The following is a 25122-nucleotide window of genomic DNA, read 5'->3' as shown; positions in this document are numbered from 1 at the left end:
GCCCCGGTGGCTGAGTTTGGCATTTTGGGAACCTGTCAGGTGTTGAACCACCAGGGATATGCCCTGCTGTTCCAGCATTTTCCAAAGACACACGCCTCTTGACAAAGGACCGCCCAGTTTGTTTGGTGTTGTCTGTAAACAATTGTACCGGTCTGCCTGTGATGGAGGGTAGGAAGGCTTTCAATGCCAGCCGTATCGCTTTGAGCTCCAGCATGTTTATGTTGAGTCCAGATTCCACAGTAGACCAGAGTCCTCTAATCTCCACCTCTCCCAGATGGCCATCCTATCCCAGGAGTGATGAATCTGTCACTACTGTGAGATCTAGTTGGGGAAGGGAGAGAGTTCTGCCTCTCACCCAATCGCGGTTCGTTAGCCAACACAAAATATCTTTTACAGTTCCCTATGAGATCTGGATCAGGTAGTGGAGATTCGCCTGGTGCTGCACCCACAGGAATTTCAGGTCCCACTACAGAGCCCACATATGCCATCTGGCATGTGTCACTAGTAGGATGCAAGAGGCCATGAGGCCCAGCAGCCTCAGTCATTCTCATCAAAATTCAGGCTAGAGGTTGAAACATCGGTATCATAGACTGAATATCCTGGTCTCGCTGCTCAGAAAGATAAGCCTGAAAGTGCACTGTTTCCAGAACAGCTCTGATTAAATGAAGCATCTAGGAAGGAATCAGTCAGGTGTGACTTTGGCATGTTGATAGCAAACCCCAGCGAATGCAGAAAGTCTGCTGTAGTCTGGAGGTGGGAGACGACAGCCTGGGGTGATCCTGCCTTCAGCAGCCAGTCATCCAGACAGGGGAAGACTGGCACCCCTGATCTGTGGAGGTGAGCTGTGACCACTGCCATCACCTTGGTGAACACCCGAGGGGCACTGGTAAGGCCAAAGGGGAGCACGTTGAGTTGTAAGTGCTTGAGGCCCACTGTAAACCTCAGGTAATGCTTATGGGCAGAAAGGATGTGAATATGAAAGTAAGCGTTCGGCAAGTCCAACACTACTATCCAGTCTCCTGGATCCAGGGCAGACAATACTTGAGCCAAGTGAGCATCTTGACCTTCTCCTTTTTGAGGAAGAAGTTGAGGGTTCTCAGATCTAAGATAGTGTGCCTTTGTGATTTATGGGGATCAGAAAGTAGCAGGAATAGTAACCATTGCCTACTACTGACAGCGATACCCTCTCTATGGCTCCCTTGGCCAAGAGAGCCGTGACTTCCTCGTGGAACAAGGACAAATGATCCTCCTTCAGCTGATTTTGAGTGGGAGGCAAATGGAGGGGAGGGATAAGAAGGGAAGGGAGTAGCCCCTTCAAATAATTTGTAACACCCACCTGTCCAATATTATGGACTGCCAGTGGTGGAGATGATGGCTGATTCTGCCACCAACTGTCTGCTCATGATCTTGTAGGGCAATATTAGGAGGGCTTAGAGGCTGCAGCCACAGGGGGATTGGCGGTTGTTGCCGACCTCTGGCTACCCCACCCACGGAGTCAGTATGAACCACATCCTCGCCCCTGTACAGACTGGGCAGCTTGCTTGGGCGGTGGGTGGAGTGGGATTGGCATGGGTGAAAATCTCTACTGTAGCCATGAAAGGGGTGATAGGCAGATTGGGATAAATGGGGGGGGGGGGAAATGAGAGGCCCAAGGACTTGGTCATAGACTGTGAGTCCTTGAAGTGCTCCAGCGCCGAGTCTGCCTTGCCGCCATAGAGACGGTTGCCATCAAAGGGCATGTACATGAGGGGAGTCTGGACATCCCTTGAAAAGCCAGATGTTCTCAGCCAGGCGTGGAATTAAAGCACCACCATCGTCTAAACTGCTTTGCCCAGCGAGTCTGTTGTATCCAAACCACACCTAATGGTAAACTTTGCTGCATCTCTCCCATCTTTTACTGCTTGGGAGAGCACAGCCCGGGCCTCCTCTGAGATCTGTGGCAGCACTTGCGCAACAGTGTCCCACAGAGTTTGGGAGTAGCTGCCCAATAAGCATGTGGTGTTTACTGACCACAATATAAGGCTGGTCGAAGACAACATCTTCTTCCGCAAGCTGTCTAGCCTCTTGCATTCCCCGTCCAGGGATGTGGCAGGGTTTGCGCAAAGGGAAGTAGTGTCCTGGACTTTCAAGCTCTCAGGGGTGGGGTGTTGAGGAAGGAAACTCGGGTCCCCAGGTGCAGGGCAGTGCCGGAGGGCAATTGTCCTGTTTATTGGAGTCCCTGTACTGGGCTTGGACCCAGTTTCCAGTAGGACATTGTCAATGCTGCATTAAAAGGGAGCAATGATTCTGAAAGGAAGCTCCCGGCTGCAGCACTTCTGTCAAGATATTAGTCTTGACTGCCACTGAGGACAACTTTCAGGACCTCAGCTGCCATCTTGACCACCAAGGAATAAGAAATACCTCCACCAATGCCACGGTATGGGAAGAAAGCATACCAGTGTCTGGGGATGTGTCCAGACCACTGGCATTCTCGAGTTCCACACACCAGTCTATATCCCCTTCTAACCGGTATTCTAAAGGGTCCAGTGACTCCTCCCACTTTTCTCCCATGCCTAGCCCCTCAGAAAAGGGCTCAGGCACCGACAAGGGGGTCCTGTCGTCAGGTATAAGAATGGGGCTGACACTGACGGTGGGCGGTGGCAGAGTTGGGAGTGATGAGGAAGGTCATGGAGGCACAACCAGCGCCAATCTAGATCCATGACCATATCCATGGGGGCTCTTCGGAGCCAAGGCCTGAGCCATCGGTGCAGAACCAGATGGGACCCCCTCAGACTCAGCGAGGTCCAAAGGTGCTCCATAGGGGTTGGTCCGCTAAAACACTCAGCCTCGTAATGACTTGAGTGGGCTCGCTCCAGCTCCTGGAAAAGGTGGGAGGCCTCTTCTGTTTCTTGGGCCTGAATGGCACGAGGACCAGGAATGGGAAGATGACGACTTGGGACTCCTGGAGTGGTCCCACGACCTCCCACTCGATCGGGATCTCCGAGGAGTCGCTTGATGACAGGCACCACATGGTTTAAAACCTGTCTTCCTCAAAAAAGACTTGACCAAACATCTAAAAAAGTCTGTCCAAACCGACAGAGGGGTAGCTCTTTCTCTGAATAAGGACTAACTGGCACTGAAAGGAAAGATCTACATCAGCGCACTAAGGTGGCGCCTATATAGGTGGCACAGATGTCACTTCTGGCACGGCCCATGCCAATGACGCCACATGGAGCCAACTGGCGCCACCTACCAGCGTGCAGGGGTATTGCTTGTACAAAAATCTTCCGGATCCAGTCTGACGGCTGGAACATTCAAAGGTAAGGAATCTGCGGCTGGTTATCTCTATCAGGTAGGTATTTTATCAATAATAAGTCCCCAATTAGATAATCATTCTACAACAACCAACTGCGAGTGCTGATAGATGGCTAGGCCTTAGTTGCTGAGTGTGTTCTAGAAGGATTTAAACACTGAGGGTCCTATTATGTAAAGAGCACACTTTCCCTCTTTGTGCCCGGTGCACTTTAAAACAGGTGCATAGGGAGTAAACAGGGAAAGTACGCCCTATTACATGGAGTGCGCTGCCCCAGGGCAGCCGCCAACTTGCGCTCCCTTTTGGGCAGCACATTTCTGTGAAAAAGGGAGCGGCTGCTTTGAAGCCGCTCCGTGTTTTTACAGTGCAGGCGGCAACCTGTCTGCACTTTTAAAGGGGATTAGAGATCCCCTTGCAGGCGGGTGCAGTCAGTGACTGCACTCACCTGCATGGGGATGACTGGGAGTCCATGGGACATCCTTTCCCCCCTTCAGAGGGCTGCCATCAGGGGGCGCACTCATAGTGCGCCACCTTTTAGATGTTGCATTGTCAGTGCGCCTCCTGAGAGCTTCTTTGCATCTGCACCCGCATCTATAATACGGTGCAGGCGCAGAGGCAAAGAGATTCCTTCATTTGCATGAGGCACACCCCCACGCAAATGAGGGTACACTACTTGAAGATAGTGCTGCACTTTATGTGAGCTTGCGCTATAGGTATTACAGAAGGGGACGAACAAGCATCTGCGGCCTCTTTTGATATACCAAAGTGCCCCTGGGGCACGCAAAGTGGAGGCAAACCCCTGTTGGGCCCTCAGGGCACTTATGTGAAGGTGAGGTATTTTTCAGGATTCCACAGCCCCCATCCTGACTCCCCACACTGTAAAGTCTTTTTAAATGGTAGAAACTCATCCCACACTAATGTTCACTCTTTTTGCTCAGCTTTTCATGTGCATAAAACACAAGTTGGTGATTCATAAAACACAAGTTGTTCATGTTTACTTTCAGTCCATCGCTTGGGTACCAAAACTACCTTGGGCATCCGAAGGCCCAGGGATCATCATTTACCAACAACCCATCCATGCCATTCATGGGCCACCTCGAGCACTACCACAACAGGGCCGGTGGGATGGTCCAGCATCTGCCAGTCCGCGGCTCCACCAAGCACTGCCAGGTGAGTGACATAATCGAACTATTGCCCTTGCGCTCAATGTATGCAGTATGGTAGCAATAACTAGAATAGTGTAAGGGTGAATGGGTCCGAGTAGTCGGGTAATGAAACAAAATTTAGAGAAGAACTTCCTACAATGTTGCAAATGCACTAGATTTTTGGAACTCAAGAAATTAAATTGTCTCATGACTGTCACACATATTCCTTCTCTGACATAAAGTAAAATTGTATTTGAACACAAAGGGGATATTGTTATATGTTGTGAAGAATTATCCGGTTTCTTCTCAAAAAGATGTTCAACCTCACCAGATGTTGTGATCTTCTTTCTCTTGCTAATGTTTTGTTCCAAAAAGAAATCCATATTGATTTTTGGGAATGGCACTGGCAACATGGATAGCATCTGTTTTTCAGTGACATTATGCGGGAGATTTGAAGAGCTTATTTAAAAAAAAAAAAAAAGAACAATATTTGCAGTGATATGACCTCTTGGCGCTGCCCAGAAGCTAACAACATAGCATTGGGGTTTGTGAACTGAGTGTGTATGTGTAGGTGACCACCAGCCAGACAGAAAACTATGTGTAATTTATAGCGATACCACAGCTATGGAAAGATAAGATGTGTGCATTAATCTGGTTGTGTAATTATTAGAATTTGTTTTCTTTCCTTTCATGGTGCCTTGCAGATGAAGTTGGAGCCACTGGGTGCTCCTGGTCTTGACTCTCTAAATGGGAAGTGTCTGGAGGAGCGGTCTGAGGGGGATGTCTCCAGTCCGGCGTCCACGGGGACACAGGTGAAGCTATCCACCTCTTGTTACTTCGCTCTCTTACCCCACGTCACTGCGCACTTCACCATGGTGTCCCAGGTCTCCTCTAGATCGCCTGTACTGCGGATCCGCATCATGTAGATCTACTATGTGGCTCCATTCTGGCCCTTTCCCCTTTGTGCCTTCTCTCTGTGGATCTTTACCTGAAAGTGGTCTGGGACAGAGGTGACCCCAGTGCAGTGGTGTGGGCTATTATCCTGTAGTTAATGTTGGGTGGGGAGTTAAGCTCATATGATGGGTGGAACCAGCCAGTGATCCTGGAGTATATTTGAGAAGTTAAATGGAATTCACATAGATTTGCTTAATGGCAACTTAATTGTGATCCACATTCTCGTTCAATCTTTACGGATCTAAGCAAGTCCATCTCCCCAACCAGGTACCTGTTTACTCAGTAGCAATGTCCCCCAATACAGGCCTTCAAGTAGGCGTATGTTACAACCGCCTACCGAGAAAAAAAGCAGGTTTGTACAGGTGGGTTGCTGGTCTCTTTTCCACTGCAGTAAAGGTTCTGCACAAGTGCTGCATCAGTTTAGTGTCTGTGTGGTTATGTAAAGAGAGGACATGTACCCAAGGAGCCCATCGAAGAGGCGTACTATGTACGTCTCAATCCATTTTGGCTGAAAGAAGGAAGTGGATGATAGATAATGTATCAACTACTTGTCTGTAATTCCATAACTTTCAGTCCATCCTTTCTCCTTTGAGTCACTATGTAGGAGCCTCCCAAACCCACCTATAGTCACTGAGAGCGGACAACCTGGAGGCATGAGTGCAAGTGGGGATGTCTTCAGAGTAGGTGGTCCTAATATACGGCCCCTAGAGGGTGTGTTAGGGGCAAAACTTGTTTGATGAAAAGCTATATGGCAATGAAGTGCCTGTATGACGAAGAAAGTTCACCTCAATCTATAACGACTGGAATGAGGAAATGTGGGCGTAAAGTACTGGAGGTACCGGTAAGTAATTGAAGCCTTAATATGGATTGGTGCCCATGCTAAATAAGGCCTTCATACAGCAACGCTGTGATGGACAAGTGTCTGAGGCCACAGAGTAGAATTTCAGTACTAGAACCTCTGCCTCCTCCAAATTTCCAAAGGTGGATGAAACTACTTGATGTTGACAAAGTTGCCAAGTTTTCAGTCCTATGGATTAGGGTTTAGAGAAGTGTTCTAAAATCACTTTTCAATCAATCAAGTGGCTTGTAAAACGCGACTACTCATCCGTAAGGGTCTCAAGGCACTGCTTAGTGTTTACGCACTGTAAAAAAGGTGAGGCTTTTCTTTCAACAGAAACTTAGCCCAAGTGATTTTTTTAGATTTTTCAGAAACTTCATCAGCAACCCTGGCAACTGCTTTGGGAAGCCTGGTTTGTTTCTTAAATGCTATTATCAGCTTTATTTAGAAGAATCCTAGGGGACATTTCACTCTTAGCTGAGAGGCGTAGGATTTAATAAGCATGGACTTGAAGACCCCTCACCCTACTATGGAGGTCTGATGTGCACCCAGGGGCAGTGTTGGAAGCACACTTTGCCCTACAGTGTATGGTCGATGCAATGCTCTTACTGGCAGTTCACTCATGCTTCCTGCTGATGGTTGACAACTTGTTTTTCCCTTCCATAGGACCCTCTGCTTGGGATGCTGGATGGCCGGGATGACCTCGATAAGGAGGATGGAAAACTAGAAGCGGACGTGGTGTACGAAACAAACTGCCACTGGGAAGGCTGCAGCAAGGAGTTCGACCTACAGGAACAGCTTGTGCATGTGAGTTTCTACCCTCAGGTATTTGGGGAAATACTGAATAGCAAGAGTACCCGTCCGACTATTGCAGCTGTTGAGTAAAATAATCAGTATGGTTGGTCAATGTTCATTTCAAAGAATTGATCTTCGGAAAATGGGCTGGCCATCTAGACAAAAGAAATTGTAGACCAGTCCCTTCTTTAAAAAAATAAAAACTTTAATATGCTCCATGTACCCTTATCTTTTTTGGCATCACATCCCACAAATTGCCCCATCGGCAATAGTAGAAATTGTCCAAAGACATGATGTTTGCAACTGATATACAAGTAGTTTAACACCTTGGCTGCTTGAGATGATCTTCTGCTGTGCTGGACCATAATGGAAATGGGTGTGGTCATGACAAGCTCAGCTCGTCATGAGCACACGAGCACCGTGCCTCATGATGAGCTGAGCTCGTCATGAGCACCGAAGGGGTTAATTCAACCACTATGCTCGTTGATGATCCAAGGTCTATCAGCATGAGGAAAAGGCTTGACCCTATTTGTCCTAGCTACTGCCAGATGGCCATGATAACCAGACCTTCTGAAGTGTAAATCTCGGCGGCCATCAATTTTCCTTCAATGTTCTCTGATGGTCCAAGTGCAACTCCTCATTCCCCAGAAGGCCAAGCACTGACCTCTGCTCTGTTCCTCCCCAGCACATCAACAACGAGCACATCCACGGCGAGAAGAAAGAGTTTGTGTGCCATTGGCAGGACTGCTCGCGAGAGCAGAGGCCCTTCAAAGCGCAGTACATGCTTGTGGTCCACATGCGCAGGCACACGGGCGAGAAACCCCACAAATGTACGGTGAGTAGCCATGTGTCGTGACAAGGTGTCATGGGGATGCACAACGGGGTGTGTACGAGGTTCAGCTGACAATGAGGGTGTGAAGAATAAATCCAGAGTGGGTGAAGTGCATGACTGAGGGAAAAGGGCCAATATTAGCCGATAGGATGGCTAAGTGAGCTAAACACTTACTGCGGACATATGCCATAACCTGCAGGTCATGAGTTTGAACCTTTCATGCTTACTTGGGTGTTACATTGCAAAAAAAAAGCTATTACATTTTGCAACCATGTGATATAATATTAGTGCATGTTATTTACAGTGTTTAGAAATGACTGGAGTACACTATATAAAAAAAACATTATTATTAGAGACCAGCTACCTGGAAAACTTTGTGGGAACACTAAGTGGGAACACCAGCGATATTGCTCTCCCACTGACATACACTGTGGGCACTGAAGGAGCATAAATATCAAATCTGGGTTAAAGGAATTTGTAAAACTCCTATTAAAAGAGATTGATTTAGGGTATTGCTGGCAAGAAGCTAAGAGACTGGCCAGATTACAGTGTAGAAATCGAAGCTCACAGTTAGGCTAGTTTACAGAAATATCTGTAGATTTTCTGTCAGGCCTCCGCCTTCGAAACATCAGCGGGGTTCGGAAGAGTCAGTAATATTGTTTATGGTCTAGAGATGCACAATGCTTGCGAGAAAATCCCTCAGATGGTCGACATTGAAACACCTCTGTGGTATTTAAAATAAGCAATAGCATAAAAAAGTATTGCAGAGGAGTAAAACAGATCTTGAGACTTCATAGTTTCTTTGCTGTGTTCAATTGGGCATGGGCGTGATCTAAGACCAAACACTCTTATCTGTGGACACCAACGATGCATCTGAATTACAGACATAAGTACCCTCTTCTCACTGTTGAGCTGTTATATATATTGTCGTCCATGGTGATGTCTCATATTCGTGAATGGAATTGGCGCCTCATTTTCCTTTGTGTTTTTTCCTACAGTTCGAGGGCTGCAACAAGGCTTACTCACGGCTGGAAAACCTGAAAACCCACCTGCGGTCCCACACGGGCGAGAAGCCTTATGTCTGCGAGCACGAGGGCTGCAACAAAGCCTTTTCCAACGCTTCTGACCGGGCTAAGCACCAGAACCGAACCCACTCAAATGAGGTACAGAGTGGACCGGGCACCGCCTTGTCAGTGGCGATAACAGTGAGGCGGTAGAAAGCAGGATCCCTAGAACTCCACTTATTAAGCCACACTGCCCTGCCCCTCTGGCTGTATGTCAGAAAAGGGCTGGTGAAAATATTATTTCACATAAATATTGTTCCTAAATATCACCTGCAAAAATGGTGTCCAGTTGAGGGTAGATTATCTGATATTAACTCAAGGGCATTGATGTTTTCATAAAAGATATTCAGGACACTAAATTTACATAAGAAGTTGAGTCCACAATATTCTGGTACCATTCCACCCTGCTTGCTTTACTGTCCAAAAATTCAAAAGATGTGTTTTCTGTCAGTGTGCTCACATAAAGTTGCAGCCAAAAGCAAAGCCAGAAATCCCTAGTCAAATTGAGCTTCAGGGAGTCTACCTGTTAACGCGACACCTGCCACTCATTCATATTCACCCAAAAACTCCTTGAGGTTAAACAAAACTACCCTTTATCACCCAAAGGGCGAGACTGTGAAAATGCTGAGATATTAAGGGTCCCCTTTACCAGGTCACTGCACCGCTGGTGCGTCACTTTTTTTGACGCACCAGCAGCGGACTGGGCCTGCCCATGTTTATAAGGCCACGTAAAGTCACCCTGCGTGACTTTTCATGGCCTTGTAAATATGGGCCCATTTCACACATTACTCTGCGCGAAAGGGTTATTCCATGGGTGTTGCTGTGGGTGTTCCCATGCAACATCCATGGAACCTGAGACATTCACAGACTTAAAAAGGTTTGTAAAGCTGGGAATGCATTAGAATCCTACACCTCCCCATGGGAGGTATAGGAGTGGCGCAACGAGGAGAAATACTTTTATTTCTCCTCCTTTTTTTCCTTTTTCTATATGTGCTGCATTCTGCAGCAAACATTGAAAAGGGAAATGTCACCAGTTATTGTTTTTGTGCAGGAAGGTGACCCTTCCTGTACAAAACAATCATCCCCGCAATGCAGGCACCCTTGTAACATGAAGCAATGGCGCATGGCAGCTAATTGTGTGCCAGCGTAGTAGAAAGCACACGGATGTGTCGTATTGTTGTAAATACGACGCATCCCTGTGCTTTTAAAATGACAGAGCTCGGTGCAGCAAAATGACTTGTGGCGCATTCCTGAGTTTTCAGTGCAGTGCAGCCAGATAGATTGCTGTGTGAAAGAATTATAAATCTGCCCCTGGGTTCCCTGCAATTCCTCCAGAAGCCCTCTGTATTCCACAGCATCACGCAGAGCCTCCACAGCATCACTCAGGGCCACCACAGCATCACTCAGGGGCACCACAACATCACTCAGGGGCACCACAACATCACTATGCGCTACCACAGCATCACTGAACGCCATAGCATCACTCGTCGCCACCACATCACTCTGCGCCATCACAGCATCAATCTGTGCAACCATTCAACAACAACTGGTTCAAATATGTTTCAAGCTTTATTACAAATGTCACAAAAAGATGTTAATATTTCAATTCTGTTCTTGGATTTTCATCACAATAAAATACACTGAACATAATCTTCACAAAAGTTATTTACAAAAGTTTAATCTATTGCCATTATAAATTACAATCACTTTTATTTAAGTATTGATTATTTAAAAAAATTAAAAGCCATTGTTATTTGTAATATCAATACAGCTAAGTCACGTAAATATAAAACATGTTGCATTACAAATGCTATATGTGTCACATTTGCGAAAATTATAACTGTTGGCATTGTAAATGACAAAGCTATTAATTTAGCTATTTTCAAAACCAGCACATAAATAAAAAAATTGTCATTTACAAGACCAATAGCTCAAACTTTCCTAATGTGAGACCTATTGCATTGCAAATACTTGTTTCCTCAGGGTTTCACAGTTTAGACTCTGCCCGCTCCTTGGGATAAAAGTTGATGAAATCACCTTACTATTTTCAGAGAGCTGTCGATTTGGATCTATGTGATAATCTTAAATTCTATAACCCAGAAACCCAGTAGCACTAGCCCTTTTCCAAGAAACCATAACCATTTTTATGTGTTTCACCAACAATTTACCCTTGCTCACACACATTGCTCTGCATGTCAGATCTCATAATTCCTTACCAATAGACGATGCGGTTACAGTTTGTTTTACGAATACATTTGAAGTAATTGTGTTCTTGGTTAAATATTCGTTATCTAACCAACCAAGTTCAGCAAAACCCCTTAGCTAGGCCCATGTTTTATCAATCGGTTTATATATACTTCTAAATATCCACACGAGGGCAGTGACGTTCTATGAACCTATCTGTGATTTGCATTCCTTAGTATGCTGTTTCCAAGAGACTCCAAATAACCCCCCTCCAAGGCCACAAATACCTTCCTCATACAACTCACTTTAATTAGTAAAATTTATAAAAGATATTTCGGAAAGGCTTCTCTGAATTGTAAACATCCATCATTGTTCCAGAACCCATCCCCTCACAAAAAAAACAAAACTTGAACCCATGTATTCATCAATTATTTCATAAAAATGAATGTCCAAAAATACTTATGAAACAAGAAGGAAAGAAGGAAGTAGGAAGTAATGGCCTGATGCCTGAAATTTCCATTCACAAAAAGTGGTTGCAAATTGCGCACTGACATTTTGCGAATGGAAAAGAATTGTGTGAACTGACCTAAGTAATAAAAGGTTGGTTCACAAAATTCCAAATCTTAGTGGGCTGCTAACCGACCTACTCAATATCCATGAGGTAAGTTGCAAATTGTGACTACAATTGGATGCCAAGCAGTGATGGTGTGCTGCTGGGGTTAGCGTGTCTCTGAGCTCATTTTTAATTAAGTAAACTTGTTTTTTTGATGCAACCCATTTACCTTGAAGGAAAGAGAAGTGCATGCAAAAATAATTTTTTAAAGAAAAGTTTGTTTACGAATTTGCAGTGGTCCCCAGGACCATCGGCTACTTTCCAATAAACTCCTTTTTACATTAACAAAAGAGAAATGTTAGCAAGAGGACCCCTTCCAGTTTGTGAAGGTGTTACCATTCCAGTTCAAAAGTAGGTAACTTTTCAATGTTTTGTGATCAGGTTCCACTCCCAAACAAGGATCCAGCCCTTAATGAATCGCTATTTCAAAGAGAACACCCTAAACATGTTCCTTCCAAAGTGCAGTTCTTTATGCCTTTCTAAACCCATGTTGTGATTCAGTAACCTTTTACTAAAATGCAAAAAGGGTTTAGTACAAAACAAATAGCCACTTTACAGTTGCACACCCTGTGATTTTGTGAAACACCGGCTTTGCGACTAGAAAATGGATTTGTACATCTTCGAAACAAATGTCAACTACATTTCTAAAATTTTAGCCATCACTTTTATTTGCGTGTTTCTTTTGCGCCTTCTTGTTCAAGAAAATGATAGCAGAGTGAAGGACATATATGAAGATTTCAAGAAAGTTAGGAGTTTCTGACAGGCCAGTGTGTTTAGTTCATTTAGTCACATGTCAGGTTGGCCTGATGTGACTGTCTACCTGTTCTTCAGCTAAATCCTGCTTTTAGAATAACTGAATATTTATGTAGGCTAGAGTACATTTTGTCATTATTAACAGTGGGTGTGAAGGCACTGATGAACATGGGAGGGGGAGCTGCAGCACCCCCAAAATAACCATTCTGGAGTTCAGAAGGCGAATAAGCATATAGGTTCTTTAAATTTAGTTTTTATCTTGTCACATTTGCTGTGCTTTCAAGGACAGAGGTCAAATGTCAGACTACGAAGGCAGACGGACCCGAGTCCATCCAGCATTGTTCTGTAACTGGAACCGAACGACCTTCAGTCGTCTGTTCCAGCCCAGGAATTAGGATGCGACGGACCTTCGGAATGCATGCTCTCATAGCAAAATGCTAAGGTTCAGTTCATCCCTGCAGGGAACAACAGGGGAACATAATAGGTGCCCCCTAGGCCGACATTCGGCAGCCTTGCACCCATGGGGCCCTGCTGGGGGCCTCCAAAGCTGTTTCCCATTGCCTTTTTGTGCCAGAAAGGCCGACACAAAAAGGCAAGGGGAAACTGCCATTATATTACCTCGGCCAGAAAGAGCCTGCCAGTGGAATACTTTGGCCCTTCCAAATGGCGGACGGGCTCTCCGAGCCTGTCGTTAGCCATTCAGAAGACTGATTTGGATTCCCTTCCGACTGAGCCCATCGAAATGGTTCGGTCGGAAGGGAATCCGAATCGGTGATTACGATGTGGGCAGGAGGGCTCCGACCGACGGTCGGAGCCCTTCCTGTCCGCATCATAATCGGGCCCAATGTCTTTTGACTCATTTCTGCTTATTATTTTAAAAGGGAGATTGGTCTTTACATTTTTTTCTCTAACTGTAATGTGATAGGATTTTGTCAACTAAACTATGACGATCTTGCTGGGTACTTACTGGGAGTGTGAAAGGAAAGTCTGTTGAACGTCATTTTTTTGTGAATCACAATACAGTGTAACTATCTGTAAATGAACTGTACAAATATTTCACAATATTTCAGCAGTTAGGGAAGCACAAATAAAGCCATTTTTTTGTGAATCACAATACAGTGTAACTATCTGTAAATGAACTGTACAAATATTTCACAATATTTCAGCAGTTAGGGAAGCACAAATAAAGACATTTTTTTTGTAATTCTGAAATGTGATGGAAACCAAAAATATAATACGATCAAAAATAATCAATACACTTGGTGATACATGAATGAAATAATCAATGAAACCAATTTCCACATGTTATTGTTTGAGCACTGTATCGTTTTATCAGGAAACCTGCATGTTTGTGCCAATTTAGTGCCCATTTCAATGGAAAATGTGCTGTCTGTACAGGACAGTGTGCTACCAAACCATACTTTAGGAATATGTTTGCAACAAAGTGCTCAAAAATGCACCATCAATTACATAATAAACCCTTCTCACTCTCCTACTGAATACATTTTCTACACTTATTGTTTGTGTGACTCTTTTTCACAACCCCTACAATTCTGGTTGATCAATGACAGCACCCCTCTCTGAAAACTGGTCCAGCACCTCTAGTGGAGGGGACTTGGGAACCATAAGTGGCCAGGATATAATAAGGGAACATGTTGCTGCTCAGGGAGCCTCATGGTAGGGAGCATGTGATTTAGTATTGTGTTCCAGGCCACACCGCGAAAAAGGAGCCTCATTTCTGCCCTGAGCCGGTTTACTGATGCCTTATTTTTAAATCTGATTGCAAATAATGGCTTGTTTTGGAAAGATGCTCTCTCTTACTTATCCTCTCTTCCTGTGCCAGAAACCCTACGTGTGCAAGATCCCCGGCTGCACCAAGAGGTACACAGACCCCAGCTCGCTGCGCAAGCACGTGAAGACAGTGCATGGGCCCGAAGCGCACATCACCAAGAAGCACAGAGGGGACGGCGTCTTGAGGACCCTTGGAGGAACTGACGGGGTGAGGTCCCTGGCAGGACCTAGCGGAGAGCAGGAGCTGGACTGCAGGCGAGAGGAGGGCAAACTGATGGTGCCAGAGGGGGCGTTGGTAAGCAAGAACATACACTGTGCATTCTGCTCATTTTAGAAATGTAGGGGACCATCAAAAGAGTGCAATCTAATATATTACTGAAAGACACAACACAATCAGCTTTTCCTAACAAGCCAGCACAGAATCCCAACCATCCATTCCCTCTCAAGTTCTGTGCCTAAAACTGAAACAGGGCTACTGGAATTATGCAGCAGTGGTAGGCCAAACTATGTGGCAGGGAGGACCAATTCTTGCACAAGAAAGGGAAAATCATGCTGCAGCACAATTTGTATTACTTTATTATGTTATCCTTTTTACACGTGTTAACAGTATAACAGTATCTAGGCAGCAAACGCAGGGATCGCGAGCACCCCCACTTCCGCTCTTACCTGTGGCCATCGCGAGGGATCGCTAGCACCCTACCCCCCGCTGTTACCTGGGGCAGTTGCTGGCAGCAAATGCAGGGACCACCACGGGCGCCCAAAGATCTAGCTACACCACTGACCTTTACACCTCATTAGTAGCAGTTTAACACCTAAATAAAGCAATCAGCATGACTGAAATAACTAGTTAACCTTTGCAAGCAGTTTTCCATGGAGCAGAAATATGCATGTCAGTGTTTTTAGTAACTTTTGATTCCATTTGAACGAGAAACTATTGTTTTGTTAAACTTTGCAAATTATACAGCAGATGAAAGATTATATCGAAAGTCCAGTAAATCCATAACTATGAGGAAAATGCCACAGCCGCAAAATCACATCCTGTGGCCCTGACCTAAACTGTCAAGCACATGCAGCTTATTCCCAGGCTGTGTGCCTAAAGTGCTAAAGGCATACAAGATCCCAGCCAACATCTACCTCTAAGGCTGTGTACTAAAGTGCCACATACACACAGGGGTCCCAAGCAACCATTTATGCCCTGGTTTGTACTTGGAGTGAGAGGCACACGCAGGATCCCTACCGCCATTGTCCTCCTAGGGTAACAATGGTGGGACAGCTGATCTTAATTCAACCAGCTTCTTTCTCCCCAGATTTGCACCTAATGTGTTCATCCCAGCTTCATGATTAATCCCAGGTACTGCATCAGCCAGACTTTTCTATGCATGCTACCATAAAGAAGTAGAGAATCCAGAACCAAGCCAGCCTGTCTCTATTAGAAGAAATAGAGCACGGCATGAATGGCCAGGAGACTTCTCTATGGGCTACAACAATTCATACTGCTGCAGAGGAATAATGCTCCTGGGTACTATGGCAAACACTGTTGTAAAAAATACTGCATTTAGCCCTGTTTTTAGGTCTTGGCTAGACAGTGCACACGTTGTCTCAAAGAGACGCATTGAGTTCTATCTATGGGCTTACAGGCCGACGATCTCCTACCATTGGTACACTTCCACGTCGCTCTCATTTTCTTTGATGCCATTCATCATGTCATGAAGGCATCATGCCCTCTTCTTGTGTTTGGCCCTCCCATAGTTCATGGACGAAGTACATGTCTCCATAAACTGCTCCCAGTTTTAGGAGCTACTTTTTTCTTTGTTTTCAAGCACTCTATAGGAGTTCTTGTGTTTTCAGGCTGACTCCCTTAAACTTGGTGCTGCTTTTCTTTTTAACCCTGCTGCCCCCGTCTTTTTCTACTCTACCCTCCCTCTGCTTTCCCCCGCCCATGTAAAATATTCCTGTATACAAGTGTACACACAGATCATGGGTAAACTATGCATATTTGCCCACATACACACATACCACTGAACTGCATGCACATGTACATAAACAAATGTATTCCATAACCCGCTGACTGTGGCGCGAATTCCGCCGCGGTGCGGGTGAAATAATGAGTGGGCGTGGTTCGGATGGTCCCCGGCTGTCCTCCGCACATGCCCACCGAGACGTCGGACGGCCAGGGTCCGTCTGATGCATCAAACAGGTTGAAAAGTGGTTAAAAAAAACAGGACTTGTTTATTTTTTTTAACACGATCCAATGGTATTGGAGCGCTCGCTTTATCCTCCATCTTGCCACAGCACAAACACAAGCCAATGGTATTACATTAGAGAATGACACATTCATATTTATCACTAATTTGGCTTCAATTAAGGCATTTTATTCCCCTTTATTGTTGCCCTCTCCCACCGTCTCCCATCGTTGATTGCCCATCACCCCTTCCCATCTTGCTTCCCTGCTTGACCCGTTCCCCAACTACCTCCCTTGTCGCTGCTTCTTTTGATTTTTTTATGCACAATCCAATGGTATTGGAGCGCTTGCTCCGTCCTGCGTCTTGCCATAGTGCTAAAACCAGTCAATGGCATTGGAGCACTTTAAGTGCTCATTGGCTACATTACACAATGACACAGTCATTGTCATAGGCAGGGGGAAGCATACGTGAATTCCAAGAATCACTGATTGTTCAGCCAACCCCGACATTTTAGCCTGGTTCTCCAGTTACCTTGTCTGCAGCTCTGGTCGTAACACCACATCCTCGCTTCACTACAAAGCTCCTGAACTGTTTCCCACTATCACTTCCACATTTGTTCAGCAAGACCCTGTCAATACCGAACAAGCATTGGCAAAGCAAATAGATCTCGGCAATGCCTGAACTATTGACCCTGTCAATGTGAATGTCTTTTAGCCATGTTGTCTAGCAGCACATCTGTTGTTCAGCATGGCTGAAAGTCACTAAAAAAAGCGATATCCTGCTGGCAGCCCAGGCCATATCATATTACTTTTTTGTGTTAGGAGGGGCAGGAAAGTGACTTCAACACGGGGGACGAAGAGACACCAGGTCTGCTCACCATCCTGTGATTCTGGGCTTTCGGAAACCTTCAGCCTTGCTGAACAGCAGATGTGCTGCTAGACAACATGGCTAAAAGACATTCACTTTTGACAGCCAACAGCTGAGGCACTGAGAGGACTTATTGGCGTTGACAATGCTGGTTTTTAAAGGTTCTTCCTGGTGGACTCGACTAACTGCCTTCTGCCCTGACACACCATTGCAGATATTGAGACTGACAGGCTATGCTCACTTGGTAATGATGTCATAATATTTTACAGGACTAGTTTTAGTTCCCATCCCAGTCTACATTCCAGATATTCTACCATACAGAAACATATAAGGCCAACCAGGGCAAACCGGACGTTTGGGGATTCGGAGCCTAACCTAGATGCCCTAAAGTAACCTGTGCCTCACACAAACAGGGAAATCCCGACTACAGCCATACTGTCGCTCCTAGGCGTAGGATCATACAGATACAGCATCAAACCAGCCTTGGGGTTTGTGTTCTCTGTATCTATATGAATCCATACAGATGCAGAGAACCCAAAGCCCTAAAGGCATGACATGATTGATCTTTTCAGCCATAGCAGCATTTTATCAAATAGGTCACTCTGAAACTACTTATATGTGGCATATTCAGCCTGTGGCTAATAAAACTGTTTGTTGCTTTTCAGAAACCACAGCACAGCCCCGGTGGCCAGTCCTCTTGCAGTAGTGAGCGCTCACCCCTTGGTAGTGCCAACAACAATGACAGTGGCGTGGAAATGAATTTGAACACCGGGGGCAGTTTTGAGGACTTGTCCACGCTGGAGGATATCCCGTCTGTGGAGTCTGTGGGCCATGCTGGCATGTCAGCGCTCAAGAAGCTAGAGAACTTACGGATCGACAAACTCAAGCAGCTGCGAAAGATGACCCAGCCCACCAAACCTGTGAAGCTACCTAGCCTTCCAAGCAACGGTGAGTGATGTGAGCTGGGTTTTACCTCAAACACAGCAGCTTTCTCCTGACAATATCCCACTCTTCGTAGGTGGTCCAACACTACAGTGCAGTATTGACCCATTGGTTAAGTTATAAAATATAACAATTGGATTTTCAAATTTATTGGACTGCCAAAATTACTTACAAAAGGTAGGATAAGCTTGTAGGACGCTGTTACAATTATGAAGTTGGGCTTTTACTCATTTTTAAGTTTTCTCTTAATAAAACCGTAAATAAGGTACTCCCTAATTAAAATTAAAAAGGGTCAGTAGAAGAGTGTCTCTCAATTCAAATTTCCACCTATACACGTGAACTTTACTTTGACAAGCTGCAACCGGTTTCAGGAACATCTATCTTCCTTGGGGACCAACATGCCTTCTAATAATTATTGAAAAATATACTGAATACATACATACCTGATTCGAAGCACTGAGTCATCAAGTAGCCATCGGCATAATCACACTATGTGTACCACTTCAGCATTCATCTGAATAAGTCCTGCGTGCCCTGTGATCACTCAAACAAACAGAGTACTCAGAGTGGAAAAGGCACACATGCACGTACTCAAGCTAAAAAGAAAATCCCCGAAAGCTGACAGTGCCTACTTGCCACTCACACCCCCTCATCTCATCCTCTGCCCTACTGCAGGAAAAGTACCATTACAGAAAACGAATAATCAAGATTAGCATCAGAGAACAAGTTACTTACCTTTGGTAATGCCTTATCTGGTAGAGACATGATCTAGCCGCAGATTCCTTACCTTTGAATTTCCCAGGCGTCAGACTGGATCCAGAAGATTTCTCTTAAAGCAATACCCCTGCACACTGGTAGATGGTATCAGTCGGTTCCGTTTAGTGGTAGCGGCCGCAGTGGGAGTGACATCTGCGTCACCTATATAGGCGCCATCCCGGCACGCTGACATCAGTTACTTTTTCTTGACCTATCACGCCGTAAGCAGGGAGCCATGAATTGTACTGACATTGGTGTTAGAAAACTAGCGCCATGAAAGGGATCAGCCCTAACCCTAGAAACCTTTCCGCAGTGCAGGGAGGATGAGTGGGTTAGTAAGGAATCTGCGGCAAGATAATGTCTCTACCAGATAAGGCACTATAAAAGGTAAGTAACTTGTTTATCTGATAGAGACTTCAAGCCTCAGATTCTTTACCTTTGAATAGAGACCCAAGCAATACCATCCCCAGAGAAGGGACTGCGGACAAGTTCAGACTAGGATATCCTGCAGTACTGAATGGCAAAAATGGCCATTCCTGCTGACTTGACTGTCTCGAAAGCAATGTTTGGTAAACATGTGCAGGGATACCCACATAGCTGCCGGACAGATGTCTAGGACTAGGACTCCACGTGCCTACACAGTGGTAGTAGCATTAGCTCTGGTGGAATATTCCATTAAGCCTTCAGGAGGCTGCTTCTTTGCCGCAGCGTAAAAAACCTTGATGAAGAGGACTACCCATTGGGAGATGGTCCTCTTCTGCACCACCTGAACCTTCTTTGTTCCAAAGTATCCCATGAAGAGTTGGTCATCCACCCAGAACTCTTTTGTGCGGTCAAGGTAGAACAACACTGCTCTTTTTGGGTCCATATGGTGGAGTTGCAACCCCGCTTCTTTAGAGGAGTGTAGAAAGTGGACAAAATGACAGACTGTCCCACATGGAAAAGTGAAACCACTTTCGGAAGGAAAAGGGCCCTAGTATGAAGCACCAACTTGTCAGGTAAAATTGTCAAGAAGGGAGGCTTGAATGATAAAGCCAACTGCTCACTCACCCTTCTGGCGGATGTAATTGCCCCTAAAAAGGTTGTTTTGATGGTGAGCAGCTGAAGGGGCAATTATGCAAGGAAGCATGTAGCACACATGAGGAAGGTGAGAACCAAATTAAGGACCCACTGAGGCATAACAAAAGAGACAGGGTAAAACATATGTACAAGGCCTTTCAGGAATCTATGTACAATGGGTGATTTAAATAAGGAGGTTTGGTCTGGCAGCCTCAGAAAGGCAGACAAAGTCGAAAGATACTTTTTCAGGGTGCCCAGAGCAGAGCCCTCCTGGGTTAGGGTCAAAATAAAAAGCACCACATCAGAAAGGGAAGCAGACAAGGGGCAATAGACTTTTCTGTACAATATGATTCATATTTGTTCCACCAGCAGGGGTATACCGTTTTGGTGGAGAGTCGGTTGGCTACCATGTTAAAATTGCTGACTTCGGGAGGAAGGTCAAAAGCTGTCAACTGTCACCGCTCAATCTCCACACAGGAGCCTCCCCTGCTGCTGCGACAGAAGATCCACCAAAAGAGGCTCCCTGATCGGGGGAACAATGCTCGTCTACAGAAGCTCAGGATCCCAGACTCTGTTTGCCAAATTTGGAGCCACAAGGATGACTTGACCCCAGTCATTCCTGATCTTCTTGAGAACTCTGGGCAGGATTGTTATGGGTGGAAAGATGTACAGGAGGCCTGAGCTCCACTCGAGACAAAAAGCGCCTCACAGCGAGAGCCGCCTTTGAAACTTCAGCACACAAAATTGTTGACATTGCACATTTTTTGCAGAGGCGAACAGATCTAACTAAGGCTCTCCCCACTGTTGAAACAAACCTTGCACCACCTCCAGGTAGAGACGACACTTGTGATCCACTAAGCATCGAAGGCTGAGTTAGTCCACCCTGGTGTTTAGGGAACCTACCAGGTGTTCAACCACCTGGAAAATGCGCTGCTTTTAAAGCCATGTCCAGAGACGCAGGCAAAGGGTCCACGACCCCACTCTGCCCTGTTTGTTACAGTACCACAGGGCAGTAGTGTTGCCCATGACCACTTGAACTAGCCTTACCTTAATGGAGGGAAGAAAGGCTTTCAATACCAATGGATCAGAGCTTGACTGGCGCGGAAAAGGAAAGAGCTGATGTCAGCGCGCTGAGGTGGCGCCTATATAGGTGCGGTGGCGCAGACGAGGCCACGTAGAACTGACTGATGCCACCTACCAGCGCACAGGGAAATCTTCCGGATCCAGTCTGACGCCCGGGAAATTCAAGGGCAAGGAATCTGTAGCTAGATGTCTCTATCAGATATTTTGCTTGGTTTCCTAAATAAAGGAAGGAGGCATGCATGGGCAAACAGCTGATACCAGAAGTATTTTGGTGTTTAATTAGGAGATGGGCAGCCTGATGGAGTTTCCTATAAACACAATATATCAGTTATGAAGAACGTTTTTAGAAATGAATGTAGCTACACGTCCAAATTTTCTTGTAATGCTCAGCTGCAGTGGGCTTGTTTTTCAGCTTGTGCTGCTTTCCTGTTTTTATAGTATGACCCTCATATTCCTGAGAAATGGTACATGCAACCCGTAGTTTTTCCAAAGGTTGATTTCCTCCATATGGAATACTCACCCAAAAAATGTGTGGTTAAGTCTCCTTTTAGGCGCTGTTCTCTCTGTAAATGTATGCATTTCGCCATGTAGGCAAAATAAAACCAATTTCCAGACTGTCTATGTACATACGAGTCTACATCAGCTTCTAAATCCCTTCTCAAACTTTTCTAGATTCCACCTTATTTAGTCTACAGGTTTCCATTAAATCAGCCATTAGATCGCCACTAAATCAGCGTGCCCACCAAATTATCCCTTAAACCTAAGCCTTTTCCACCTGGATTACTGATAAACCAATCCCTAGACCTCACAAAATCAGCCTCTAAAACTTTCAATGACTCAGTTCTCATTTAAATCAGTCTTTGTCTCGTTTAAATCAGTCCCAGACTGGAGTTAACGTAATCTATGTATCCAACATCAACTCATCACACTCAAAAGGAAGAAGAATTCATTTATTTTTCAGAAAAATTAAACAGACAGGAGGTACAGCCAATAAACTCTTGTTACCATATTTAATGATGATCCATATCTTTCGATCCAAATTTTAGTCTTAGCCCCAGGTTTCTTCCTAAAAAAATTATGTTCTTGTTCAAATCCCTAATTTCTTGATACTTAGCTAATTTAATTTGGAAGTTTTTGAGCATGTGCCGAAAAATGAATACCAATGGAAATGCCAAATGAAATTCCGCATTTTACATTGAGACAGTTGTGAATGGTACACTTGTTTACTGGTATACTAAAACGTTTTGCATTTGTTTTTTCAGGTTCACAGGGAGAAGCCTGTGGGCTGCCATTGATGGCGCCCAATCGCCGATTGATGGAGCTATCTGCAAATGACCTAAACTCCATGAACCAGCACAATGAGAGGCGCAATAGCACCACCAGCACCATGAGTTCAGCCTACACCGTGAGCAGAAGGTCCTCAATGGTGTCCCCTTACCTCTCCAACCAGCAGTCTGGTGAATGCTTAGGTCCTCCCAATGGCATGACTATGGGGGATCCGTATGACTCGGGTTCCACAGATGTGTCACGCAGGTCCAGCGAGGCTAGTCATTGCGGTGGCCTCCCAGGATTATCCAACTTCACACCAGCGCAGCAGTACAGACTGAAGGCCAAGTATGCAGCGGCAACAGGTGGCCCCCCACCTACCCCACTGCCTAACATGGATCGAATGGCAACTAACGCAAGAATGGGCTACGGAGGAGACTACCATGGTGCACCCATGCCTTCATTTCCAATGGGTGCTCCTCATCGAAGGCACAGTGCCAACGAGTATCACAGCTTTGGTACAGGAATTATTCATCCGCATCTGGCACCAGGAGGCAGTGTTAGGCGAGCCAGTGACCCTGCAAGAAGTGGCATGGACCAGCAGGCTGTCCCAAAAGTACAGAGATTCAAAAGCATGACCAACATGAACACAGTAGTGATGAACAGGCAGATGACAGCCCTCCAGCAGCAGTTTAGCGGATCTGATGCTAGTCTCCAGCGGCACATCTTCTCTCCGCGACCTCCGAGCATCACAGAGAACGTCTTCATGGAATCAGTGGGTATGGATGGACTCAATCACGCAAACGAACCAAATTTAGGGGTTCATAATCACATGGAGCCTTACACAACATATACTGACCCCGAATCCTCTGTGCCTAACACCAATGAGCATATCAATTTTAACTGCCAGTCTCAAGCCATGAACATGCAGAGTTCACAGGTGTACAGTGCATCTCCCAGAGTCATGAGCAATGTAATGCTAAACCCAGAGAACCATACGGGGTTGGATAATGGTGTGATACCATCAGATTACAATCTAAACCAGTGCCAGATGAACCACCGAGCTCATCACTTCCAACATACATCAAATGTACAAAGTAACGCTAACGGGCCCATTCAGTGGAATGAAATCAGCTCGGGTAGCATAGACATGGTTGCCGACCCCAACCAGACAATGATGCATCCCACTGTCATGTCAGGAAGTCAGTATCAAGGTCAGTACCCCACCTCTAGGCCACCCCCGCATGCTAAGGCACCCAGTCTGCCGCAGAGTGGTACAAGCCAGCAAGGAATGTTTCCACACGGCCAGAGGTTTAATCATTTAGGGCAGGTGCATATAAAACCAGAGCAGCAATTTCATCAATCAGTGCCAGCCATGACCTCGTGCCAGAATGCAAAACAATCAATGGATCAGCAGCTGCACCAGCAGGATCTTGCCCATTCTAATGTGATGGCTATTGCTTCCGGTGACATGAGTTGTGACTACCAGGCAACAGCCGAAAACCAGCAAAGTGCCTGTCTTAACCCGGGGTTGAGCCCCGATATGCTAAATCACCAAGGAAGAAGACCACAAACCCCCATGATGCAAGTCAAGGAAATGATGGTCAGAAACTACGTGCAGTCTCAGCAAGCACTGATGTGGGAAGAGCAGCACAAAAACGAAAACCTGATGAGCTTGAACGGAGAAAGCGTTGACACTGGCCAAGTTCATGTCCTGCATGGCTCACAAACCCAACCGTACATGAGTCCAAAGTTTATGAATTACCAAGACAAGTCACCGCAGTGTAATCTGATGAGCCCCGTTTCACAGGACAATCTGTCTGTTCATAGCAAACCCTTGATGAGCCCAGGAGCACAGTGTTTCCGTCAAGGGGTAATTCCGCGTCCCCCTGGTGGCCCAAAGCCAATGAGCAGGCAAAACAGTATGGGCAGCTCATCCCAGCTAAGCCCAACCTATCCACCGTCAGAGACCAGTCCAAGGAGACTACTTCGGCTCCCACCAGTTCAAGCTCAACCAGAGACACCGGATAATTCTTCCCTGATGTACTGCTCTGGGCAGATCCCCGTGCATCCCAGCAAAGTGGGTATCAACAAGTTGACTGGTCCCCAATCCCATGAACATATGAGCTGTGAAAGTCAACGTCCAGGCCAGTACAATCCAGGATCGGACCAACTGAGGTCGAGCTCTGCACTTTACCCTCAAGGTCAAGTTGCCAATTCTTTGGATAGTTTGGATTTGGAAAACACCCAAATAGATTTTGCAGCTATTATTGATGATGCAGACTCTGCTTCTTTGATGCCTGGGTGTTTGAGCCCAAGTGCCCTTCATGGTTCATCCCAGACATCTTCCCGCCTTACCACACCTCGGAACTCTGCCGTAATGATGCAGTCCGGAACGCCGAATATGGCCATTGGAGATATGAGCTCCATGTTGACATCATTGGCTGGAGAAAACAAATTCCTCAATACAATCTCTTGAGAGTGGGATGCACAGTGATACACTCTGAGGACAATACGATGCAGCTGCGTGTATTCCAATGGCGGAATCTGAAATGCAGTAACTCCTTCGTCCAAAGGCATGGAAATCATGGCCATTCCTGTGAATGCTGATTCTCTCGATGGAATGCTCTCGAACACCATGGTGCTCCCCAAATAAATATCAGATAAAGGGGAAATCATCGCAAAGGACCCCTGGTCCAGGAACT

The 25122-nt window shown here is 45.8% G+C and overlaps 1 protein-coding gene across 1 annotated transcript in view; it reads left to right on the top strand.

The window, feature by feature from the left end:
* Window positions 1-24913, top strand: part of LOC147668223 (transcription activator GLI1.S-like) — a 46922-nt gene extending 22009 nt beyond the window's left edge. Inside the window, exons 4-11 of the mRNA XM_086948692.1 lie at window positions 4297-4462; window positions 5142-5249; window positions 6896-7036; window positions 7710-7859; window positions 8855-9019; window positions 14314-14556; window positions 17977-18259; window positions 22414-24913. Of these exons, the coding sequence (XP_086804818.1) occupies window positions 4297-4462; window positions 5142-5249; window positions 6896-7036; window positions 7710-7859; window positions 8855-9019; window positions 14314-14556; window positions 17977-18259; window positions 22414-24896 (3739 nt within the window). The 3' untranslated portion in view covers window positions 24897-24913. The remainder of the gene's footprint in view (window positions 1-4296; window positions 4463-5141; window positions 5250-6895; window positions 7037-7709; window positions 7860-8854; window positions 9020-14313; window positions 14557-17976; window positions 18260-22413) is intronic.
* Window positions 24914-25122: the final 209 nt, after the last annotated feature.

The sequence above is a fragment of the Lissotriton vulgaris genome, unplaced genomic scaffold, assembly GCF_964263255.1.
Source record: "Lissotriton vulgaris unplaced genomic scaffold, aLisVul1.2 SCAFFOLD_1533, whole genome shotgun sequence".
Classification (NCBI taxonomy): Eukaryota; Metazoa; Chordata; class Amphibia; order Caudata; family Salamandridae; genus Lissotriton; species Lissotriton vulgaris.
This window is presented reverse-complemented; position numbering and strand designations above follow the sequence as displayed.